The sequence below is a fragment of the Mya arenaria genome, chromosome 13 (assembly GCF_026914265.1).
Source record: "Mya arenaria isolate MELC-2E11 chromosome 13, ASM2691426v1".
Classification (NCBI taxonomy): Eukaryota; Metazoa; Mollusca; class Bivalvia; order Myida; family Myidae; genus Mya; species Mya arenaria.
In genome coordinates, this window is record NC_069134.1 from 62,849,594 (window position 1) to 62,874,748 (window position 25,155).

General features: G+C 39.5%; 1 protein-coding gene across 3 annotated transcripts in view; it reads left to right on the forward strand.

Annotated features, from left to right (window-relative positions):
• Window positions 1–25,155, forward strand: part of LOC128213766 (threonylcarbamoyladenosine tRNA methylthiotransferase-like) — a 102,492-nt gene that overhangs the window by 71,992 nt on the left and 5,345 nt on the right. For all 3 annotated transcript variants that reach the window (XM_052919814.1, XM_052919813.1, XM_052919815.1), the window contains exon 10: window positions 24,685–24,865. In XM_052919814.1, the coding sequence (XP_052775774.1) occupies window positions 24,685–24,865 (181 nt within the window). The remainder of the gene's footprint in view (window positions 1–24,684; window positions 24,866–25,155) is intronic.

Sequence of the window (25,155 nt, forward strand, 5' to 3'; positions counted from 1 at the left end):
AATCATAGGCATCTCGGATGGATTTTACTCAAACTTACACAATATAGGGATCTCGGATGGGATTCTACTCAAACTTTACACAATCATAGGGCATCTCGGATGGATTTACTCAAACTTTACACAATCATAGGGCATCTCGGATGGGATTTTACTCAATACACAATCATAGGGTATCTCGGATGGGATTTTACTCAAAACTTTACACAATCATAGGGTATCGGATGGGATTTTACTCAAACTTACACAATCATAGGGCATCTCGGATGGGATTTTTACTCAAACTACACAATATAGGGCATCTCGGATGGGATTTTACTCAAACTTTACACAATCATAGGGCATCTCGGATGGGATTTACTCAAACTACACATCATAGGGCATCTCGGATGGGATTTTACTCAAACTTTACACAATCATAGGGCATCTCGGATGGGATTTTACCAAATTACACAATCATTAGGGCATCTCGGATGGGATTTTACTCAAACTTCACAATATAGGGCATCTCGGATGGGTTTTACTCAAACTACACAATATAGGGCATCTCGGATGGGATTTTACTCAAACTTTACACAATCATAGGGCATCTCGGATGGGATTTTACTCAAACTACACAATCATAGGGCATCTCGGATGGGATTTTACTCAAACTTTACACAATCATAGGGCATCTCGGATGGGATTTTACTCAAAACTACACAATCATAGGGCATCTCGGATGGGATTTTACTCAAACTACACAATCATAGGGCATCTCGGATGGGATTTTACTCAAACTACACAATCATAGGGCATCTGGATGGGATTTTACTCAAACTACACACAATCATAGGGCATCTCGGATGGGATTTTACTCAAACTTACACAATCATAGGGCATCTCGGATGGGATTTTACTCAAACTTTACACAATCATAGGGCATCTCGGATGGGATTTTACTCAAACTTTACACAATCATAGGGCATCTCGGATGGGATTTTACTCAAACTTACACAATCATAGGGCATCTCGGATGGGATTTTACTCAAACTACACAATCATAGGGCATCTCGGATGGGATTTTACTCAAACTTTACACAATCATAGGGCATCTCGGATGGGATTTTACTCAAACTTACACAATCATAGGGCATCTCGGATGGGATTTTACTCAAACTTACACAATCATAGGGTATCTCGGAGGGATTTTACTCAAATACACAATCATAGGGCATCTCGGATGGGATTTTACTCAAACTACACAATCATAGGGCATCGGATGGGATTTTACTCAAACTACACAATCATAGGGCATCTCGGATGGATTTTACTCAAACTACACAATCATAGGGCATCTCGATGGGATTTTACTCAAACTTTACACAATCATAGGGCATCTCGGATGGGATTTTACTCAAACTACACAATCATAGGGCATCTCGGATGGATTTTACTCAAACTTTACACAATCATAGGGCATCTCGGATGGGATTTTACTCAACTTTACACAATCATAGGCATCTCGATGGGATTTTACTCAAACTTTACACAATCATAGGCATCTCGGATGGGATTTTACTCAACTACTCAAACTACACAATCATAGGGCATCTCGGATGGGATTTTACTCAAACTTACACAATCATAGGGCATCTCGGATGGGATTTTACTCAAACTACACAATCATAGGGCATCTCGGATGGGATTTTACTCAAACTTTACACAATCATAGGGCATCTCGGATGGGATTTTACTCAAACTACACAATATAGGGCATCTCGGATGGGATTTTACTCAAACTTTACACAATCTAGGGCATCTCGGATGGGATTTTACTCAAACTTACACAATCATAGGAATCTCGGATGGGATTTTACTCAAACTACACAATCATAGGCATCTCGGATGGGATTTTACTCAAACTTACACAATCATAGGGCATCTCGGATGGATTTTACTCAAACTACACAAGCATAGGGCATCTCGATGGGATTTACTCAAATACACAATCATAGGCATCTCGGATGGGATTTTACTCAAACTACACAATCATAGGGCATCCGGATGGATTTTACTCAAACTTTACACAATCATAGGGCATCTCGGATGGGATTTTACTCAAACTTTACACAATCATAGGGCATCTCGGATGGGTTTACTCAAACTTTACACAATCATAGGGCATCTCGGATGGGATTTTACTCAAACTACACAATCATAGGGCATCTCGGATGGGATTTTACTCAAACTACACAATCATAGGGCATCTCGGATGGGATTTTACTCAAACTTTACACAATCATAGGCATCTCGGATGGGATTTTACTCAAAACTTTACACAATCATAGGGCATCTCGGATGGGATTTTACTCAACTTTACACAATCATAGGGCATCTCGGATGGGATTTTACTCAAACTTTACACAATCATAGGGCATCTCGGATGGGATTTTACTCAAACTTTACACAATCATAGGGCATCTCGGATGGGATTTTACTCAAACTTTACACAATCATAGGGCATCTCGGATGGGATTTTACTCAAACTTTACACAATCATAGGGCATCTCGGATGGGATTTTACTCAAACTTTACACAATCATAGGGCATCTCGGATGGGATTTTACTCAAACTTTACACAATCATAGGGCATCTCGGATGGGATTTTACTCAAACTTACACAATCATAGGGCATCTCGGATGGGATTTTACTCAAACTACACAATCATAGGCATCTCGGATGGGATTTTACTCAAACTACACAATCATAGGGCATCTCGGATGGGATTTTACTCAAACTACACAATCATAGGGCATATCGGATGGGATTTACTCAAACACACAATCATAGGGCATCTCGGATGGGATTTTACTCAAACTTTACACAATCATAGGGCATCTCGGATGGGATTTTACTCAAACTTTACACAATCATAGGGCATCCGGATGGATTTTACTCAAACTACACAATCATAGGGCATCTCGGATGGGATTTTACTCAAAACTTTACACAATCATAGGGCATCTCGGATGGGATTTTACTCAAACTACACAATCATAGGGCATCTCGGATGGGATTTTACTCAAACTTTACACAATCATAGGGCATCTCGGATGGGATTTTACTCAAACTTTACACAATCATAGGGCATCTCGATGGGATTTTACTCAAACTTTACACAATCATAGGGCATCTCGGATGGGATTTTACTCAAACTACACAATCATAGGGCATCTCGGATGGGATTTTACTCAAACTTTACACAATCATAGGCATCTCGGATGGGATTTTACTCAAACTTTACACAATCATAGGGCATCTCGGATGGGATTTTACTCAAACTTTACACAATCATAGGGCATCTCGGATGGGATTTTACTCAAACTTTACACAATCATAGGGCATCTCGGATGGGATTTTACTCAAACTTTACACAATCATAGGGCATCTCGGATGGATTTTACTCAAACTTTACACAATCATAGGGCATCTCGGATGGATTTTACTCAAACTTTACACAATCATAGGGCATCTCGGATGGGATTTTACTCAAACTTTACACAATCATAGGCATCTCGGATGGGATTTTACTCAAACTACACAATCATAGGGCATCTCGGATGGGATTTTACTCAAACTACACAATCATAGGGCATCTCGGATGGGATTTTACTCAAACTACACAATATAGGGCATCTCGGATGGGATTTTTACTCAAACTTTACACAATCATAGGGCATCTCGGATGGGATTTTACTCAAACTTTACACAACATAGGGCATCTCGGATGGGATTTTACTCAAACTTTACACAATCATAGGGCATCTCGGATGGGATTTTACTCAAACTACACAATCATAGGGCATCTCGGATGGGATTTTACTCAAACTTACACAATCATAGGGCATCTCGGATGGGATTTTACTCAAACTTTACACAATCATAGGGCATCTCGGATGGGATTTTACTCAAACTTTACACAATCATAGGGTATCTCGGATGGGATTTACTCAAACTTACACAATATAGGGCATCTCGGATGGGATTTACTCAAACTACACAATCATAGGGCATCTCGGATGGATTTTACTCAAACTTTACACAATCATAGGGCATCTCGGATGGGATTTTACTCAAACTACACAATCATAGGGCATCTCGGATGGGATTTTACTCAAACTTTACACAATCATAGGGCATCTCGGATGGGATTTTACTCAAACTACACAATCATCGGGCATCTCGGATGGGATTTTACTCAAACTACACAATCATAGGCATCTCGGATGGGATTTTACTCAAACTACACAATCATAGGGCATCTCGGATGGGATTTTACTCAAACTTACACAATCATAGGGCATCTCGGATGGGATTTTACTCAAACTTTACACAATCATAGGGCATCTCGGATGGGATTTTACTCAAACTTTACACAATCATAGGGCATCTCGGATGGGATTTTACTCAAACTTTACACAATCATAGGGCATCTCGGATGGGATTTTACTCAAACTTTACACAATCATAGGGCATCTCGGATGGGATTTTACTCAAACTACACAATCATAGGGCATCTCGGATGGGATTTTACTCAAACTACACAATCATAGGGCATCTCGGATGGGATTTTACTCAAAACTTTACACAATCATAGGGCATCTCGGATGGGATTTTACTCAAACTTTACACAATCATAGGGCATCTCGGATGGGATTTTACTCAAACTACACAATCATAGGGCATCTCGGATGGGATTTTTACTCAAACTACACAATCATAGGGCATCTCGGATGGGATTTTACTCAAACTACACAATCATAGGGCATCTCGGATGGGATTTTACTCAAACTACACAATCATAGGGCATCTCGGATGGGATTTTACTCAAACTTTACACAATCATAGGCATCTCGGATGGGATTTTACTCAAACTTACACAATCATAGGGCATCTCGGATGGGATTTTACTCAACTTTACACAATCATAGGGCATCTCGGATGGGATTTTACTCAAACTTTACACAATCATAGGGCATCTCGGATGGGATTTTACTCAAACTACACAATCATAGGGCATCTCGGATGGGATTTTACTCAAACTTTACACAATCATAGGGCATCTCGGATGGGATTTTACTCAAACTACACAATCATAGGCATCTCGGATGGGATTTTACTCAAACTACACAATCATAGGGCATCTCGGATGGGATTTTTACTCAAACTACACAATCATAGGGCATCTCGGATGGGATTTTACTCAAACTACACAATCATAGGGCATCTCGGATGGGATTTTACTCAAACTTTACACAATCATAGGGCATCTCGGATGGGATTTTACTCAAACTTTACACAATCATAGGGCATCTCGGATGGGATTTTACTCAAACTACACAATCATAGGGCATCTCGGATGGGATTTTACTCAAACTTTACACAATCATAGGGCATCTCGGATGGGATTTTACTCAAACTACACAATCATAGGGCATCTCGGATGGGATTTTACTCAAACTTTACACAATCATAGGGCATCTCGGATGGGATTTTACTCAAACTTTACACAATCATAGGGCATCTCGGATGGGATTTTACTCAAACTTTACACAATCATAGGGTATCTCGGATGGGATTTTACTCAAACTACACAATCATAGGGCATCTCGGATGGGATTTTACTCAAACTACACAATCATAGGGCATCTCGGATGGGATTTTACTCAAACTACACAATCATAGGGCATCTCGGATGGGATTTTACTCAAACTTTACACAATCATAGGGCATCTCGGATGGGATTTTACTCAAACTTTACACAATCATAGGGCATCTCGGATGGGATTTTACTCAAACTTTACACAATCATAGGGCATCTCGGATGGGATTTTACTCAAACTTTACACAATCATAGGGTATCTCGGATGGGATTTTACTCAAACTACACAATCATAGGGCATCTCGGATGGGATTTTACTCAAACTTTACACAATCATAGGGCATCTCGGATGGGATTTTACTCAAACTTTACACAATCATAGGGTATCTCGGATGGGATTTTACTCAAACTACACAATCATAGGGCATCTCGGATGGGATTTTACTCAAACTTACACAATCATAGGGCATCTCGGATGGGATTTTACTCAAACTACACAATCATAGGGCATCTCGGATGGGATTTTACTCAAACTACACAATCATAGGGCATCTCGGATGGGATTTTACTCAAACTTTACACAATCATAGGGCATCTCGGATGGGATTTTACTCAAACTTTACACAATCATAGGGCATCTCGGATGGGATTTTACTCAAACTACACAATCATAGGGCATCTCGGATGGGATTTTACTCAAACTTTACACAATCATAGGGCATCTCGGATGGGATTTTACTCAAACTACACAATCATAGGGCATCTCGGATGGGATTTTACTCAAACTTTACACAATCATAGGGCATCTCGGATGGGATTTTACTCAAACTACACAATCATAGGGCATCTCGGATGGGATTTTACTCAAACTTTACACAATCATAGGGCATCTCGGATGGGATTTTACTCAAACTACACAATCATAGGGCATCTCGGATGGGATTTTACTCAAACTTTACACAATCATAGGGCATCTCGGATGGGATTTTACTCAAACTTTACACAATCATAGGGCATCTCGGATGGGATTTTACTCAAACTTTACACAATCATAGGGCATCTCAGATGGGATTTTACTCAAACTACACAATTATAGGGCATCTCGGATGGGATTTTACTCAAACTTTACACAATCATAGGGCATCTCGGATGGGATTTTACTCAAACTTTACACAATCATAGGGCATCTCGGATGGGATTTTACTCAAACTTTACACAATCATAGGGTATCTCGGATGGGATTTTACTCAAACTACACAATCATAGGGCATCTCGGATGGGATTTTACTCAAACTACACAATCATAGGGCATCTCGGATGGGATTTTACTCAAACTACACAATCATAGGGCATCTCGGATGGGATTTTACTCAAACTACACAATCATAGGGCATCTCGGATGGGATTTTACTCAAACTTTACACAATCATAGGGCATCTCGGATGGGATTTTACTCAAACTTTACACAATCATAGGGCATCTCGGATGGGATTTTACTCAAACTTTACACAATCATAGGGCATCTCGGATGGGATTTTACTCAAACTTACTCAAACTTTACACAATCATAGGGCATCTCGGATGGGATTTTACTCAAACTTTACACAATCATAGGGCATCTCGGATGGGATTTTACTCAAACTTTACACAATCATAGGGTATCTCGGATGGGATTTTACTCAAACTACACAATCATAGGGCATCTCGGATGGGATTTTACTCAAACTACACAATCATAGGGCATCTCGGATGGGATTTTACTCAAACTACACAATCATAGGGCATCTCGGATGGGATTTTACTCAAACTACACAATCATAGGGCATCTCGGATGGGATTTTACTCAAACTTTACACAATCATAGGGCATCTCGGATGGGATTTTACTCAAACTTTACACAATCATAGGGCATCTCGGATGGGATTTTACTCAAACTACACAATCATAGGGCATCTCGGATGGGATTTTACTCAAACTTTACACAATCATAGGGCATCTCGGATGGGATTTTACTCAAACTACACAATCATAGGGCATCTCGGATGGGATTTTACTCAAACTTTACACAATCATAGGGCATCTCGGATGGGATTTTACTCAAACTTTACACAATCATAGGGCATCTCGGATGGGATTTTACTCAAACTTTACACAATCATAGGGTATCTCGGATGGGATTTTACTCAAACTACACAATCATAGGGCATCTCGGATGGGATTTTACTCAAACTACACAATCATAGGGCATCTCGGATGGGATTTTACTCAAACTACACAATCATAGGGCATCTCGGATGGGATTTTACTCAAACTACACAATCATAGGGCATCTCGGATGGGATTTTACTCAAACTTTACACAATCATAGGGCATCTCGGATGGGATTTTACTCAAACTTTACACAATCATAGGGCATCTCGGATGGGATTTTACTCAAACTACACAATCATAGGGCATCTCGGATGGGATTTTACTCAAACTTTACACAATCATAGGGCATCTCGGATGGGATTTTACTCAAACTACACAATCATAGGGCATCTCGGATGGGATTTTACTCAAACTTTACACAATCATAGGGCATCTCGGATGGGATTTTACTCAAACTTTACACAATCATAGGGCATCTCGGATGGGATTTTACTCAAACTACACAATCATAGGGCATCTCGGATGGGATTTTACTCAAACTTTACACAATCATAGGGCATCTCGGATGGGATTTTACTCAAACTTTACACAATCATAGGGCATCTCGGATGGGATTTTACTCAAACTACACAATTATAGGGTATCTCGGATGGGATTTTACTCAAACTTTACACAATCATAGGGTATCTCGGATGGGATTTTACTCAAACTTTACACAATCATAGGGCATCTCGGATGGGATTTTACTCAAACTACACAATTATAGGGCATCTCGGATGGGATTTTACTCAAACTTTACACAATCATAGGGCATCTCGGATGGGATTTTACTCAAACTACACAATCATAGGGCATCTCGGATGGGATTTTACTCAAACTTTACACAATCATAGGGCATCTCGGATGGGATTTTACTCAAACTTTACACAATCATAGGGTATCTCGGATGGGATTTTACTCAAACTTCACAATTATAGGGCATCTCGGATGGGATTTTACTCAAACTACACAATTATAGGGCATCTCGGATGGGATTTTACTCAAACTTTACACAATCATAGGGCATCTCGGATGGGATTTTACTCAAACTACACAATCATAGGGCATCTCGGATGGGATTTTACTCAAACTTTACACAATCATAGGGCATCTCGGATGGGATTTTACTCAAACTACACAATCATAGGGCATCTCGGATGGGATTTTACTCAAACTACACAATCATAGGGCATCTCGGATGGGATTTTACTCAAACTACACACAATCATAGGGCATCTCGGATGGGATTTTACTCAAACTATACACAATCATAGGGCATCTCGGATGGGATTTTACTCAAACTTTACACAATCATAGGGCATCTCGGATGGGATTTTACTCAAACTTTACACAATCATAGGGCATCTCGGATGGGATTTTACTCAAACTTTACACAATCATAGGGCATCTCGGATGGGATTTTACTCAAACTTTACACAATCATAGGGCATCTCAGATGGGATTTTACTCAAACTACACAATCATAGGGCATCTCGGATGGGATTTTACTCAAACTTTACACAATCATAGGGCATCTCGGATGGGATTTTACTCAAACTTTACACAATCATAGGGCATCTCGGATGGGATTTTACTCAAACTTTACACAATCATAGGGTATCTCGGATGGGATTTTACTCAAACTACACAATCATAGGGCATCTCGGATGGGATTTTACTCAAACTACACAATCATAGGGCATCTCGGATGGGATTTTACTCAAACTACACAATCATAGGGCATCTCGGATGGGATTTTACTCAAACTACACAATCATAGGGCATCTCGGATGGGATTTTACTCAAACTTTACACAATCATAGGGCATCTCGGATGGGATTTTACTCAAACTTTACACAATCATAGGGCATCTCGGATGGGATTTTACTCAAACTACACAATCATAGGGCATCTCGGATGGGATTTTACTCAAACTTTACACAATCATAGGGCATCTCGGATGGGATTTTACTCAAACTACACAATCATAGGGCATCTCGGATGGGATTTTACTCAAACTTTACACAATCATAGGGCATCTCGGATGGGATTTTACTCAAACTTTACACAATCATAGGGCATCTCGGATGGGATTTTACTCAAACTTTACACAATCATAGGGTATCTCGGATGGGATTTTACTCAAACTACACAATCATAGGGCATCTCGGATGGGATTTTACTCAAACTTTACACAATCATAGGGCATCTCGGATGGGATTTTACTCAAACTTTACACAATCATAGGGCATCTCGGATGGGATTTTACTCAAACTACACAATCATAGGGCATCTCGGATGGGATTTTACTCAAACTTTACACAATCATAGGGCATCTCGGATGGGATTTTACTCAAACTACACAATCATAGGGCATCTCGGATGGGATTTTACTCAAACTTTACACAATCATAGGGCATCTCGGATGGGATTTTACTCAAACTTTACACAATCATAGGGCATCTCGGATGGGATTTTACTCAAACTACACAATCATAGGGCATCTCGGATGGGATTTTACTCAAACTTTACACAATCATAGGGCATCTCGGATGGGATTTTACTCAAACTTTACACAATCATAGGGCATCTCGGATGGGATTTTACTCAAACTACACAATTATAGGGCATCTCGGATGGGATTTTACTCAAACTTTACACAATCATAGGGCATCTCGGATGGGATTTTACTCAAACTACACAATCATAGGGCATCTCGGATGGGATTTTACTCAAACTTTACACAATCATAGGGTATCTCGGATGGGATTTTACTCAAACTTCACAATTATAGGGCATCTCGGATGGGATTTTACTCAAACTACACAATTATAGGGCATCTCGGATGGGATTTTACTCAAACTTTACACAATCATAGGGCATCTCGGATGGGATTTTACTCAAACTACACAATCATAGGGCATCTCGGATGGGATTTTACTCAAACTTTACACAATCATAGGGCATCTCGGATGGGATTTTACTCAAACTACACAATCATAGGGCATCTCGGATGGGATTTTACTCAAACTACACAATCATAGGGCATCTCGGATGGGATTTTACTCAAACTACACACAATCATAGGGCATCTCGGATGGGATTTTACTCAAACTATACACAATCATAGGGCATCTCGGATGGGATTTTACTCAAACTTTACACAATCATAGGGCATCTCGGATGGGATTTTACTCAAACTTTACACAATCATAGGGCATCTCGGATGGGATTTTACTCAAACTTTACACAATCATAGGGCATCTCGGATGGGATTTTACTCAAACTTTACACAATCATAGGGCATCTCAGATGGGATTTTACTCAAACTACACAATTATAGGGCATCTCGGATGGGATTTTACTCAAACTTTACACAATCATAGGGCATCTCGGATGGGATTTTACTCAAACTTTACACAATCATAGGGCATCTCGGATGGGATTTTACTCAAACTTTACACAATCATAGGGTATCTCGGATGGGATTTTACTCAAACTACACAATCATAGGGCATCTCGGATGGGATTTTACTCAAACTACACAATCATAGGGCATCTCGGATGGGATTTTACTCAAACTACACAATCATAGGGCATCTCGGATGGGATTTTACTCAAACTACACAATCATAGGGCATCTCGGATGGGATTTTACTCAAACTTTACACAATCATAGGGCATCTCGGATGGGATTTTACTCAAACTTTACACAATCATAGGGCATCTCGGATGGGATTTTACTCAAACTTTACACAATCATAGGGCATCTCGGATGGGATTTTACTCAAACTTACTCAAACTTTACACAATCATAGGGCATCTCGGATGGGATTTTACTCAAACTTTACACAATCATAGGGCATCTCGGATGGGATTTTACTCAAACTTTACACAATCATAGGGCATCTCGGATGGGATTTTACTCAAACTTTACACAATCATAGGGCATCTCAGATGGGATTTTACTCAAACTACACAATTATAGGGCATCTCGGATGGGATTTTACTCAAACTTTACACAATCATAGGGCATCTCGGATGGGATTTTACTCAAACTTTACACAATCATAGGGCATCTCGGATGGGATTTTACTCAAACTTTACACAATCATAGGGTATCTCGGATGGGATTTTACTCAAACTACACAATCATAGGGCATCTCGGATGGGATTTTACTCAAACTACACAATCATAGGGCATCTCGGATGGGATTTTACTCAAACTACACAATCATAGGGCATCTCGGATGGGATTTTACTCAAACTTTACACAATCATAGGGCATCTCGGATGGGATTTTACTCAAACTTTACACAATCATAGGGCATCTCGGATGGGATTTTACTCAAACTACACAATCATAGGGCATCTCGGATGGGATTTTACTCAAACTTTACACAATCATAGGGCATCTCGGATGGGATTTTACTCAAACTACACAATCATAGGGCATCTCGGATGGGATTTTACTCAAACTTTACACAATCATAGGGCATCTCGGATGGGATTTTACTCAAACTTTACACAATCATAGGGCATCTCGGATGGGATTTTACTCAAACTTTACACAATCATAGGGTATCTCGGATGGGATTTTACTCAAACTACACAATCATAGGGCATCTCGGATGGGATTTTACTCAAACTACACAATCATAGGGCATCTCGGATGGGATTTTACTCAAACTACACAATCATAGGGCATCTCGGATGGGATTTTACTCAAACTACACAATCATAGGGCATCTCGGATGGGATTTTACTCAAACTTTACACAATCATAGGGCATCTCGGATGGGATTTTACTCAAACTTTACACAATCATAGGGCATCTCGGATGGGATTTTACTCAAACTACACAATCATAGGGCATCTCGGATGGGATTTTACTCAAACTTTACACAATCATAGGGCATCTCGGATGGGATTTTACTCAAACTACACAATCATAGGGCATCTCGGATGGGATTTTACTCAAACTTTACACAATCATAGGGCATCTCGGATGGGATTTTACTCAAACTTTACACAATCATAGGGCATCTCGGATGGGATTTTACTCAAACTACACAATCATAGGGCATCTCGGATGGGATTTTACTCAAACTTTACACAATCATAGGGCATCTCGGATGGGATTTTACTCAAACTTTACACAATCATAGGGCATCTCGGATGGGATTTTACTCAAACTACACAATTATAGGGTATCTCGGATGGGATTTTACTCAAACTTTACACAATCATAGGGTATCTCGGATGGGATTTTACTCAAACTTTACACAATCATAGGGCATCTCGGATGGGATTTTACTCAAACTACACAATTATAGGGCATCTCGGATGGGATTTTACTCAAACTTTACACAATCATAGGGCATCTCGGATGGGATTTTACTCAAACTACACAATCATAGGGCATCTCGGATGGGATTTTACTCAAACTTTACACAATCATAGGGCATCTCGGATGGGATTTTACTCAAACTTTACACAATCATAGGGTATCTCGGATGGGATTTTACTCAAACTTCACAATTATAGGGCATCTCGGATGGGATTTTACTCAAACTACACAATTATAGGGCATCTCGGATGGGATTTTACTCAAACTTTACACAATCATAGGGCATCTCGGATGGGATTTTACTCAAACTACACAATCATAGGGCATCTCGGATGGGATTTTACTCAAACTTTACACAATCATAGGGCATCTCGGATGGGATTTTACTCAAACTACACAATCATAGGGCATCTCGGATGGGATTTTACTCAAACTACACAATCATAGGGCATCTCGGATGGGATTTTACTCAAACTACACACAATCATAGGGCATCTCGGATGGGATTTTACTCAAACTATACACAATCATAGGGCATCTCGGATGGGATTTTACTCAAACTTTACACAATCATAGGGCATCTCGGATGGGATTTTACTCAAACTTTACACAATCATAGGGCATCTCGGATGGGATTTTACTCAAACTTTACACAATCATAGGGCATCTCGGATGGGATTTTACTCAAACTTTACACAATCATAGGGCATCTCAGATGGGATTTTACTCAAACTACACAATTATAGGGCATCTCGGATGGGATTTTACTCAAACTTTACACAATCATAGGGCATCTCGGATGGGATTTTACTCAAACTTTACACAATCATAGGGCATCTCGGATGGGATTTTACTCAAACTTTACACAATCATAGGGTATCTCGGATGGGATTTTACTCAAACTACACAATCATAGGGCATCTCGGATGGGATTTTACTCAAACTACACAATCATAGGGCATCTCGGATGGGATTTTACTCAAACTACACAATCATAGGGCATCTCGGATGGGATTTTACTCAAACTACACAATCATAGGGCATCTCGGATGGGATTTTACTCAAACTTTACACAATCATAGGGCATCTCGGATGGGATTTTACTCAAACTTTACACAATCATAGGGCATCTCGGATGGGATTTTACTCAAACTTTACACAATCATAGGGTATCTCGGATGGGATTTTACTCAAACTACACAATCATAGGGCATCTCGGATGGGATTTTACTCAAACTTTACACAATCATAGGGCATCTCGGATGGGATTTTACTCAAACTTTACACAATCATAGGGCATCTCGGATGGGATTTTACTCAAACTTTACACAATCATAGGGCATCTCGGATGGGATTTTACTCAAACTTTACACAATCATAGGGCATCTCAGATGGGATTTTACTCAAACTACACAATTATAGGGCATCTCGGATGGGATTTTACTCAAACTTTACACAATCATAGGGCATCTCGGATGGGATTTTACTCAAACTTTACACAATCATAGGGCATCTCGGATGGGATTTTACTCAAACTTTACACAATCATAGGGTATCTCGGATGGGATTTTACTCAAACTACACAATCATAGGGCATCTCGGATGGGATTTTACTCAAACTTTACACAATCATAGGGCATCTCGGATGGGATTTTACTCAAACTTTACACAATCATAGGGTATCTCGGATGGGATTTTACTCAAACTACACAATCATAGGGCATCTCGGATGGGATTTTACTCAAACTACACAATCATAGGGCATCTCGGATGGGATTTTACTCAAACTACACAATCATAGGGCATCTCGGATGGGATTTTACTCAAACTACACAATCATAGGGCATCTCGGATGGGATTTTACTCAAACTTTACACAATCATAGGGCATCTCGGATGGGATTTTACTCAAACTTTACACAATCATAGGGCATCTCGGATGGGATTTTACTCAAACTACACAATCATAGGGCATCTCGGATGGGATTTTACTCAAACTTTACACAATCATAGGGCATCTCGGATGGGATTTTACTCAAACTACACAATCATAGGGCATCTCGGATGGGATTTTACTCAAACTTTACACAATCATAGGGCATCTCGGATGGGATTTTACTCAAACTTTACACAATCATAGGGCATCTCGGATGGGATTTTACTCAAACTTTACACAATCATAGGGTATCTCGGATGGGATTTTACTCAAACTACACAATCATAGGGCATCTCGGATGGGATTTTACTCAAACTTTACACAATCATAGGGCATCTCGGATGGGATTTTACTCAAACTTTACACAATCATAGGGCATCTCGGATGGGATTTTACTCAAACTACACAATCATAGGGCATCTCGGATGGGATTTTACTCAAACTTTACACAATCATAGGGCATCTCGGATGGGATTTTACTCAAACTACACAATCATAGGGCATCTCGGATGGGATTTTACTCAAACTTTACACAATCATAGGGCATCTCGGATGGGATTTTACTCAAACTTTACACAATCATAGGGCATCTCGGATGGGATTTTACTCAAACTTTACACAATCATAGGGCATCTCGGATGGGATTTTACTCAAACTTTACACAATCATAGGGCATCTCGGATGGGATTTTACTCAAACTTTACACAATCATAGGGCATCTCGGATGGGATTTTACTCAAACTACACAATTATAGGGTATCTCGGATGGGATTTTACTCAAACTTTACACAATCATAGGGTATCTCGGATGGGATTTTACTCAAACTTTACACAATCATAGGGCATCTCGGATGGGATTTTACTCAAACTACACAATTATAGGGCATCTCGGATGGGATTTTACTCAAACTTTACACAATCATAGGGCATCTCGGATGGGATTTTACTCAAACTACACAATCATAGGGCATCTCGGATGGGATTTTACTCAAACTTTACACAATCATAGGGCATCTCGGATGGGATTTTACTCAAACTTTACACAATCATAGGGTATCTCGGATGGGATTTTACTCAAACTTCACAATTATAGGGCATCTCGGATGGGATTTTACTCAAACTACACAATTATAGGGCATCTCGGATGGGATTTTACTCAAACTTTACACAATCATAGGGCATCTCGGATGGGATTTTACTCAAACTACACAATCATAGGGCATCTCGGATGGGATTTTACTCAAACTTTACACAATCATAGGGCATCTCGGATGGGATTTTACTCAAACTACACAATCATAGGGCATCTCGGATGGGATTTTACTCAAACTACACAATCATAGGGCATCTCGGATGGGATTTTACTCAAACTACACACAATCATAGGGCATCTCGGATGGGATTTTACTCAAACTATACACAATCATAGGGCATCTCGGATGGGATTTTACTCAAACTTTACACAATCATAGGGCATCTCGGATGGGATTTTACTCAAACTTTACACAATCATAGGGCATCTCGGATGGGATTTTACTCAAACTTTACACAATCATAGGGCATCTCGGATGGGATTTTACTCAAACTTTACACAATCATAGGGCATCTCAGATGGGATTTTACTCAAACTACACAATTATAGGGCATCTCGGATGGGATTTTACTCAAACTTTACACAATCATAGGGCATCTCGGATGGGATTTTACTCAAACTTTACACAATCATAGGGCATCTCGGATGGGATTTTACTCAAACTTTACACAATCATAGGGTATCTCGGATGGGATTTTACTCAAACTACACAATCATAGGGCATCTCGGATGGGATTTTACTCAAACTACACAATCATAGGGCATCTCGGATGGGATTTTACTCAAACTACACAATCATAGGGCATCTCGGATGGGATTTTACTCAAACTACACAATCATAGGGCATCTCGGATGGGATTTTACTCAAACTTTACACAATCATAGGGCATCTCGGATGGGATTTTACTCAAACTTTACACAATCATAGGGCATCTCGGATGGGATTTTACTCAAACTTTACACAATCATAGGGCATCTCGGATGGGATTTTACTCAAACTTACTCAAACTTTACACAATCATAGGGCATCTCGGATGGGATTTTACTCAAACTTTACACAATCATAGGGCATCTCGGATGGGATTTTACTCAAACTTTACACAATCATAGGGTATCTCGGATGGGATTTTACTCAAACTACACAATCATAGGGCATCTCGGATGGGATTTTACTCAAACTACACAATCATAGGGCATCTCGGATGGGATTTTACTCAAACTACACAATCATAGGGCATCTCGGATGGGATTTTACTCAAACTACACAATCATAGGGCATCTCGGATGGGATTTTACTCAAACTTTACACAATCATAGGGCATCTCGGATGGGATTTTACTCAAACTTTACACAATCATAGGGCATCTCGGATGGGATTTTACTCAAACTACACAATCATAGGGCATCTCGGATGGGATTTTACTCAAACTTTACACAATCATAGGGCATCTCGGATGGGATTTTACTCAAACTACACAATCATAGGGCATCTCGGATGGGATTTTACTCAAACTTTACACAATCATAGGGCATCTCGGATGGGATTTTACTCAAACTTTACACAATCATAGGGCATCTCGGATGGGATTTTACTCAAACTTTACACAATCATAGGGTATCTCGGATGGGATTTTACTCAAACTACACAATCATAGGGCATCTCGGATGGGATTTTACTCAAACTACACAATCATAGGGCATCTCGGATGGGATTTTACTCAAACTACACAATCATAGGGCATCTCGGATGGGATTTTACTCAAACTACACAATCATAGGGCATCTCGGATGGGATTTTACTCAAACTTTACACAATCATAGGGCATCTCGGATGGGATTTTACTCAAACTTTACACAATCATAGGGCATCTCGGATGGGATTTTACTCAAACTACACAATCATAGGGCATCTCGGATGGGATTTTACTCAAACTTTACACAATCATAGGGCATCTCGGATGGGATTTTACTCAAACTACACAATCATAGGGCATCTCGGATGGGATTTTACTCAAACTTTACACAATCATAGGGCATCTCGGATGGGATTTTACTCAAACTTTACACAATCATAGGGCATCTCGGATGGGATTTTACTCAAACTACACAATCATAGGGCATCTCGGATGGGATTTTACTCAAACTTTACACAATCATAGGGCATCTCGGATGGGATTTTACTCAAACTTTACACAATCATAGGGCATCTCGGATGGGATTTTACTCAAACTACACAATTATAGGGTATCTCGGATGGGATTTTACTCAAACTTTACACAATCATAGGGTATCTCGGATGGGATTTTACTCAAACTTTACACAATCATAGGGCATCTCGGATGGGATTTTACTCAAACTACACAATTATAGGGCATCTCGGATGGGATTTTACTCAAACTTTACACAATCATAGGGCATCTCGGATGGGATTTTACTCAAACTACACAATCATAGGGCATCTCGGATGGGATTTTACTCAAACTTTACACAATCATAGGGCATCTCGGATGGGATTTTACTCAAACTTTACACAATCATAGGGTATCTCGGATGGGATTTTACTCAAACTTCACAATTATAGGGCATCTCGGATGGGATTTTACTCAAACTACACAATTATAGGGCATCTCGGATGGGATTTTACTCAAACTTTACACAATCATAGGGCATCTCGGATGGGATTTTACTCAAACTACACAATCATAGGGCATCTCGGATGGGATTTTACTCAAACTTTACACAATCATAGGGCATCTCGGATGGGATTTTACTCAAACTACACAATCATAGGGCATCTCGGATGGGATTTTACTCAAACTACACAATCATAGGGCATCTCGGATGGGATTTTACTCAAACTACACACAATCATAGGGCATCTCGGATGGGATTTTACTCAAACTATACACAATCATAGGGCATCTCGGATGGGATTTTACTCAAACTTTACACAATCATAGGGCATCTCGGATGGGATTTTACTCAAACTTTACACAATCATAGGGCATCTCGGATGGGATTTTACTCAAACTTTACACAATCATAGGGCATCTCGGATGGGATTTTACTCAAACTTTACACAATCATAGGGCATCTCAGATGGGATTTTACTCAAACTACACAATCATAGGGCATCTCGGATGGGATTTTACTCAAACTTTACACAATCATAGGGCATCTCGGATGGGATTTTACTCAAACTTTACACAATCATAGGGCATCTCGGATGGGATTTTACTCAAACTAAACAAAATCATAGGGTATCTCGGATGGGATTTTACTCAAACTACACAATCATAGGGCATCTCGGATGGGATTTTACTCAAACTTTACACAATCATAGGGCATCTCGGATGGGATTTTACTCAAACTTTACACAATCATAGGGCATCTCAGATGGGATTTTACTCAAACTACACAATCATAGGGCATCTCGGATGGGATTTTACTCAAACTTTACACAATCATAGGGCATCTCGGATGGGATTTTACTCAAACTTTACACAATCATAGGGCATCTCGGATGGGATTTTACTCAAACTTTACACAATCATAGGGTATCTCGGATGGGATTTTACTCAAACTACACAATCATAGGGCATCTCGGATGGGATTTTACTCAAACTACACAATCATAGGGCATCTCGGATGGGATTTTACTCAAACTACACAATCATAGGGCATCTCGGATGGGATTTTACTCAAACTTTACACAATCATAGGGCATCTCGGATGGGATTTTACTCAAACTTTACACAATCATAGGGCATCTCGGATGGGATTTTACTCAAACTTTACACAATCATAGGGTATCTCGGATGGGATTTTACTCAAACTACACAATCATAGGGCATCTCGGATGGGATTTTACTCAAACTACACAATCATAGGGCATCTCGGATGGGATTTTACTCAAACTACACAATCATAGGGCATCTCGGATGGGATTTTACTCAAACTTTACACAATCATAGGGCATCTCGGATGGGATTTTACTCAAACTTTACACAATCATAGGGCATCTCGGATGGGATTTTACTCAAACTTTACACAATCATAGGGCATCTCGGATGGGATTTTACTCAAACTTTACACAATCATAGGGCATCTCGGATGGGATTTTACTCAAACTTTACACAATCATAGGGCATCTCGGATGGGATTTTACTCAAACTTTACAATCATAGGGCATCTCGGATGGGATTTTACTCAAACTTTACACAATCATAGGGCATCTCGGATGGGATTTTACTCAAACTTTACACAATCATAGGGCATCTCGGATGGGATTTTACTCAAACTTTACACAATCATAGGGCATCTCGGATGGGATTTTACTCAAACTTTACACAATCATAGGGCATCTCGGATGGGATTTTACTCAAACTTTACACAATCATAGGGCATCTCGGATGGGATTTTACTCAAACTTTACACAATCATAGGGCATCTCGGATGGGATTTTACTCAAACTTTACAATCATAGGGCATCTCGGATGGGATTTTACTCAAACTTTACACAATCATAGGGCATCTCGGATGGGATTTTACTCAAACTTTACACAATCATAGGGCATCTCGGATGGGATTTTACTCAAACTTTACACAATCATAGGGCATCTCGGATGGGATTTTACTCAAACTTTACACAATCATAGGGCATCTCGGATGGGATTTTACTCAAACTTTACACAATCATAGGGCATCTCGGATGGGATTTTACTCAAACTTTACACAATCATAGGGCATCTCGGATGGGATTTTACTCAAACTTTACACAATCATAGGGCATCTCGGATGGGATTTTACTCAAACTTTACACAATCATAGGGCATCTCGGATGGGATTTTACTCAAACTACACAATCATAGGGCATCTCGGATGGGATTTTACTCAAACTTTACACAATCATAGGGCATCTCGGATGGGATTTTACTCAAACTTTACACAATCATAGGGCATCTCGGATGGGATTTTACTCAAACTTTACACAATCATAGGGCATCTCGGATGGGATTTTACTCAAACTTTACACAATCATAGGGCATCTCGGATGGGATTTTACTCAAACTTTACACAATCATAGGGCATCTCGGATGGGATTTTACTCAAACTTTACACAATCATAGGGCATCTCGGATGGGATTTTATTGAAACTACACAATCATAGGGCATCTCGGATGGGATTTTACTCAAACTTTACAATCATAGGGCATCTCGGATGGGATTTTACTCAAACTTTACACAATCATAGGGCATCTCGGATGGGATTTTACTCAAACTTTACACAATCATAGGGCATCTCGGATGGGATTTTACTCAAACTTTACACAATCATAGGGCATCTCGGATGGGATTTTACTCAAACTACACAATCATAGGGCATCTCGGATGGGATTTTACTCAAACTTTACACAATCATAGGGCATCTCGGATGGGATTTTACTCAAACTTTACACAATCATAGGGCATCTCGGATGGGATTTTACTCAAACTTTACACAATCATAGGGCATCTCGGATGGGATTTTACTCAAACTACACAATCATAGGGCATCTCGGATGGGATTTTACTCAAACTTTACACAATCATAGGGCATCTCGGATGGGATTTTACTCAAACTACACAATCATAGGGCATCTCGGATGGGATTTTACTCAAACTTTACACAATCATAGGGCATCTCGGATGGGATTTTACTCAAACTTTACACAATCATAGGGCATCTCGGATGGGATTTTACTCAAACTTTACACAATCATAGGGCATCTCAGATGGGATTTTATTCAAACTTTCAACAAAACGCATGATATCAGTTCTAGAAACAGTTTATTATATGATGAAATGTACGTCTTAACATGTAAATATAAAAAAAGAAAATGGTAGCAAAAGCGAAAATGAGAGTTCATTTATGCATTTCACTTTTACAATGAACAAAACAATATATACATTGACATGTGCACTAAGAAAATGAAAGCATTTTCACTTAAAAAGTATTTAAAAATATTACTAACAACACAAAGATACCAATAGCTCTCAAGAATTCTTCCAAATCTTCATTTTCATCATACACCCATTTTCCGACCCATTTTTGCTTGATTTCTTGCATTGTTAAAAAGTTTTTCCTTAAATGCTTGCTGGAAATGACTGGATTGTTATAACCACTATTGCTTATGTATTGCTTATATTGCTATAGAAACATTTCATTCCCTTTCATTTCATGCATATACATGAACAGCTCGTTGACTGGTTTCTTTGTCAAGACAGGTTATAGATATTGGTAATATGGATTATACATTAAGTCTGAATAACAGGTATGTCCAATACCGTGACTGTTAAGCTGCTTAGCTATTGGCAGTATGTGCTGCATACAAATTGTTGTTAGATATATTGATTTCAATTAATGCGTTTCTACTGAAATATTTAATAGGCCATCAAAATAATGATACAATGACAAAAATGACAGCCTGGGACCGTATTCAATAAGCAACTTAGATTGAACTTAGATTGAAGATTAGATCCCCACCAGGATGAGAATGGTCTAGTGGAATTGTTGTCTGCCTCTCATCCAAAAGGTTGTGGGTTTGATCCCCACCAGGATGGGTGTGGTCTAGTGGAATTGTTGTCTGCCTCTCACCCAAGTGGTTGTGAGTTTGATCCCCACCAGGACGAGTGTGATCTAGTGGTTTTGTTGTCTGCCTCTCATCCAAAAGGTTGTGGGTTTGATCCCCACCAGGATGAGAATGGTCTAGTGAAATTGTTGTCTGCCTCTCATCCAAAAGGTTGTGGGTTTGATCCCGACCAGGATGAGTGTGGTCTAGTGGTTTTGTTGTCTGCCTCTCACCCAAGTGGTTGTGAGTTTGATCCCCACCAGGACGAGTGTGATCTAGTGGTTTTATTGTCTCACTCAAGAGGTTGTGGGTTTGATCCCCACCAGGATAAGTATGGTCTAGTGGTTTTGTTGTCTGCCTCTCACCCAAGAGGTTGTGGGTTTGATCCCCACCAGGATGAGTATGGTCTAGTGGTTTTGTTGTCTGCCTCTCACCCAAGAGGTTGTGGGTTTGATCCCCACCAGGAAAAGTATGGTCTAGTGGAATTGTTGTCTGCCTGAGAGGGTTTACATGGCATTTGCTCCACAGCTCTCTTGTTTTTCAAATACAGGAATTGCTGCACACATTTAGAATACAAATATTTGTGGCAAGGGACATCACTTTCCATACATGCCATACCCCGTGGGGAGGGGGGTAAATCCCCCGGAATTTCGATCCATCCCCCGGTCACCCGGCGGGAGATAAAAACCCACTGGAATTAAAAAATATATATATATATTTATTTATTTTTTGTTTTTGTTTTAGAGAGATTTTACATCAGGCAATAATGACAAAATAAAACCACAGTATGTGATTGAAACTGAATGTAAACAAACAACTCCACAAGGGTGAAATGACTGTTTAATAAAGGTTTTATAAATGCCAAAAGGAAACTTTTACAACAAGTGATCAATGAATTTGTAGTAATGATCAAAGGCAAAGAAATATTTATGTTTTGAAAAAGGAAGGAATTAACAATATTTTTTTATTCTCTTATTATCTGAATGTCATCATAGCTGATAATATTAAGCAGATTTTTTAAAAAGACTTTGGAGAAAGGTGAATTTAATTTAATTGTCTCGAAAACATATTTTTCCAATGACATGTTTTGTTCTGCAAGTGCATTACAGTATGGCATGACAGTGTATCATAAGAATATGATAAATCATGACATAAAATAATTCAGTATTAATAATCAAAAAGTTAGAGGTTTTCATAGCAAAATGTATGTGAATACATTTTTTCGTACTTGAGTCTAAAAATACTTAGAAATTTCGCCAACTTAGACCTGCTAAAAAACAACCCTGAATACTACCAATATCCCCCTGAATGTTCAGCCTTTCTGGACAAATCCACCTGAATGGTATCCAGAAAATTTGACATGTATGACTTTCTTAAAACTGCACTCTCACAGATTAAACGTTTTGACAACTTTTTTTCTTTTTTTTTGTCCTGGAACGAGCCAATTTTTGCGAAAATCAATGGAAACCAGTGATATAAGACTGCTGACAAAAAATTAAATTGCAGATTTTTTATATTTAAGTTAAAAAAATAATGTTTTATGCATTTTTTTTAAACAGTTAGTAACGGTTTAGCCATAAAACAACGGTTTAAGCCATAAAACATTAATTTTCGAACGGAAATCTGCAATCTGATCTTTTGTCAGCGATCTTTTATCATTGGTTTGCAGATATTTACGCAAAAATTTGCTCTTTCCAGGACAAAAAATAAAAAAAGTTGTAAAAACAGTAAATCTGTGAGAGTGCAGCTTTAAATATTAGTTTGGTTTATGTCCTATCATTAACACAAAAAAGCAACATGAACTATAATGAATTTGGAACAAATTGCGCATATTCAGCAATCTGGCAGTTCTGTTTATTTCAGTGTGCCTGGAGTGAACATAGCCACCGACCTAATATGCGGCTTCCCGACAGAGACTGACGCGGACTTTGAGGAGACAATGCAGCTGGTTCGAGATTACAAGTTCGCCAGTCTGTTCATTAACCAGTTTTTTCCACGCCCTGGAACCCCTGCAGCCAACATGCCGCGTATACCTGCTCAGGATGTAAGAGTTATAAATAGAATGTAGGATGAAATCTCTGCCAAAACTATTTTTGAAGAAAAAAAACAACGGATGAAGTCCAAGTCCCTACCATGTTTTTAACCAGGTTTCACTGGTTATTAGAATGACGAACATCGTTGTTCGGCTGGCGGGCGGCTGGTTGGCCGGGCGGCGTCAAACTCACCTATGAAACTGAATAACTTTAGTAAGGGTTGACATATATTGACCCAACGTGATATGAAGGAAGAGTTTATGGAGACCTTTCATGGGATTGTGTTTGGGGTCCCTAGGGT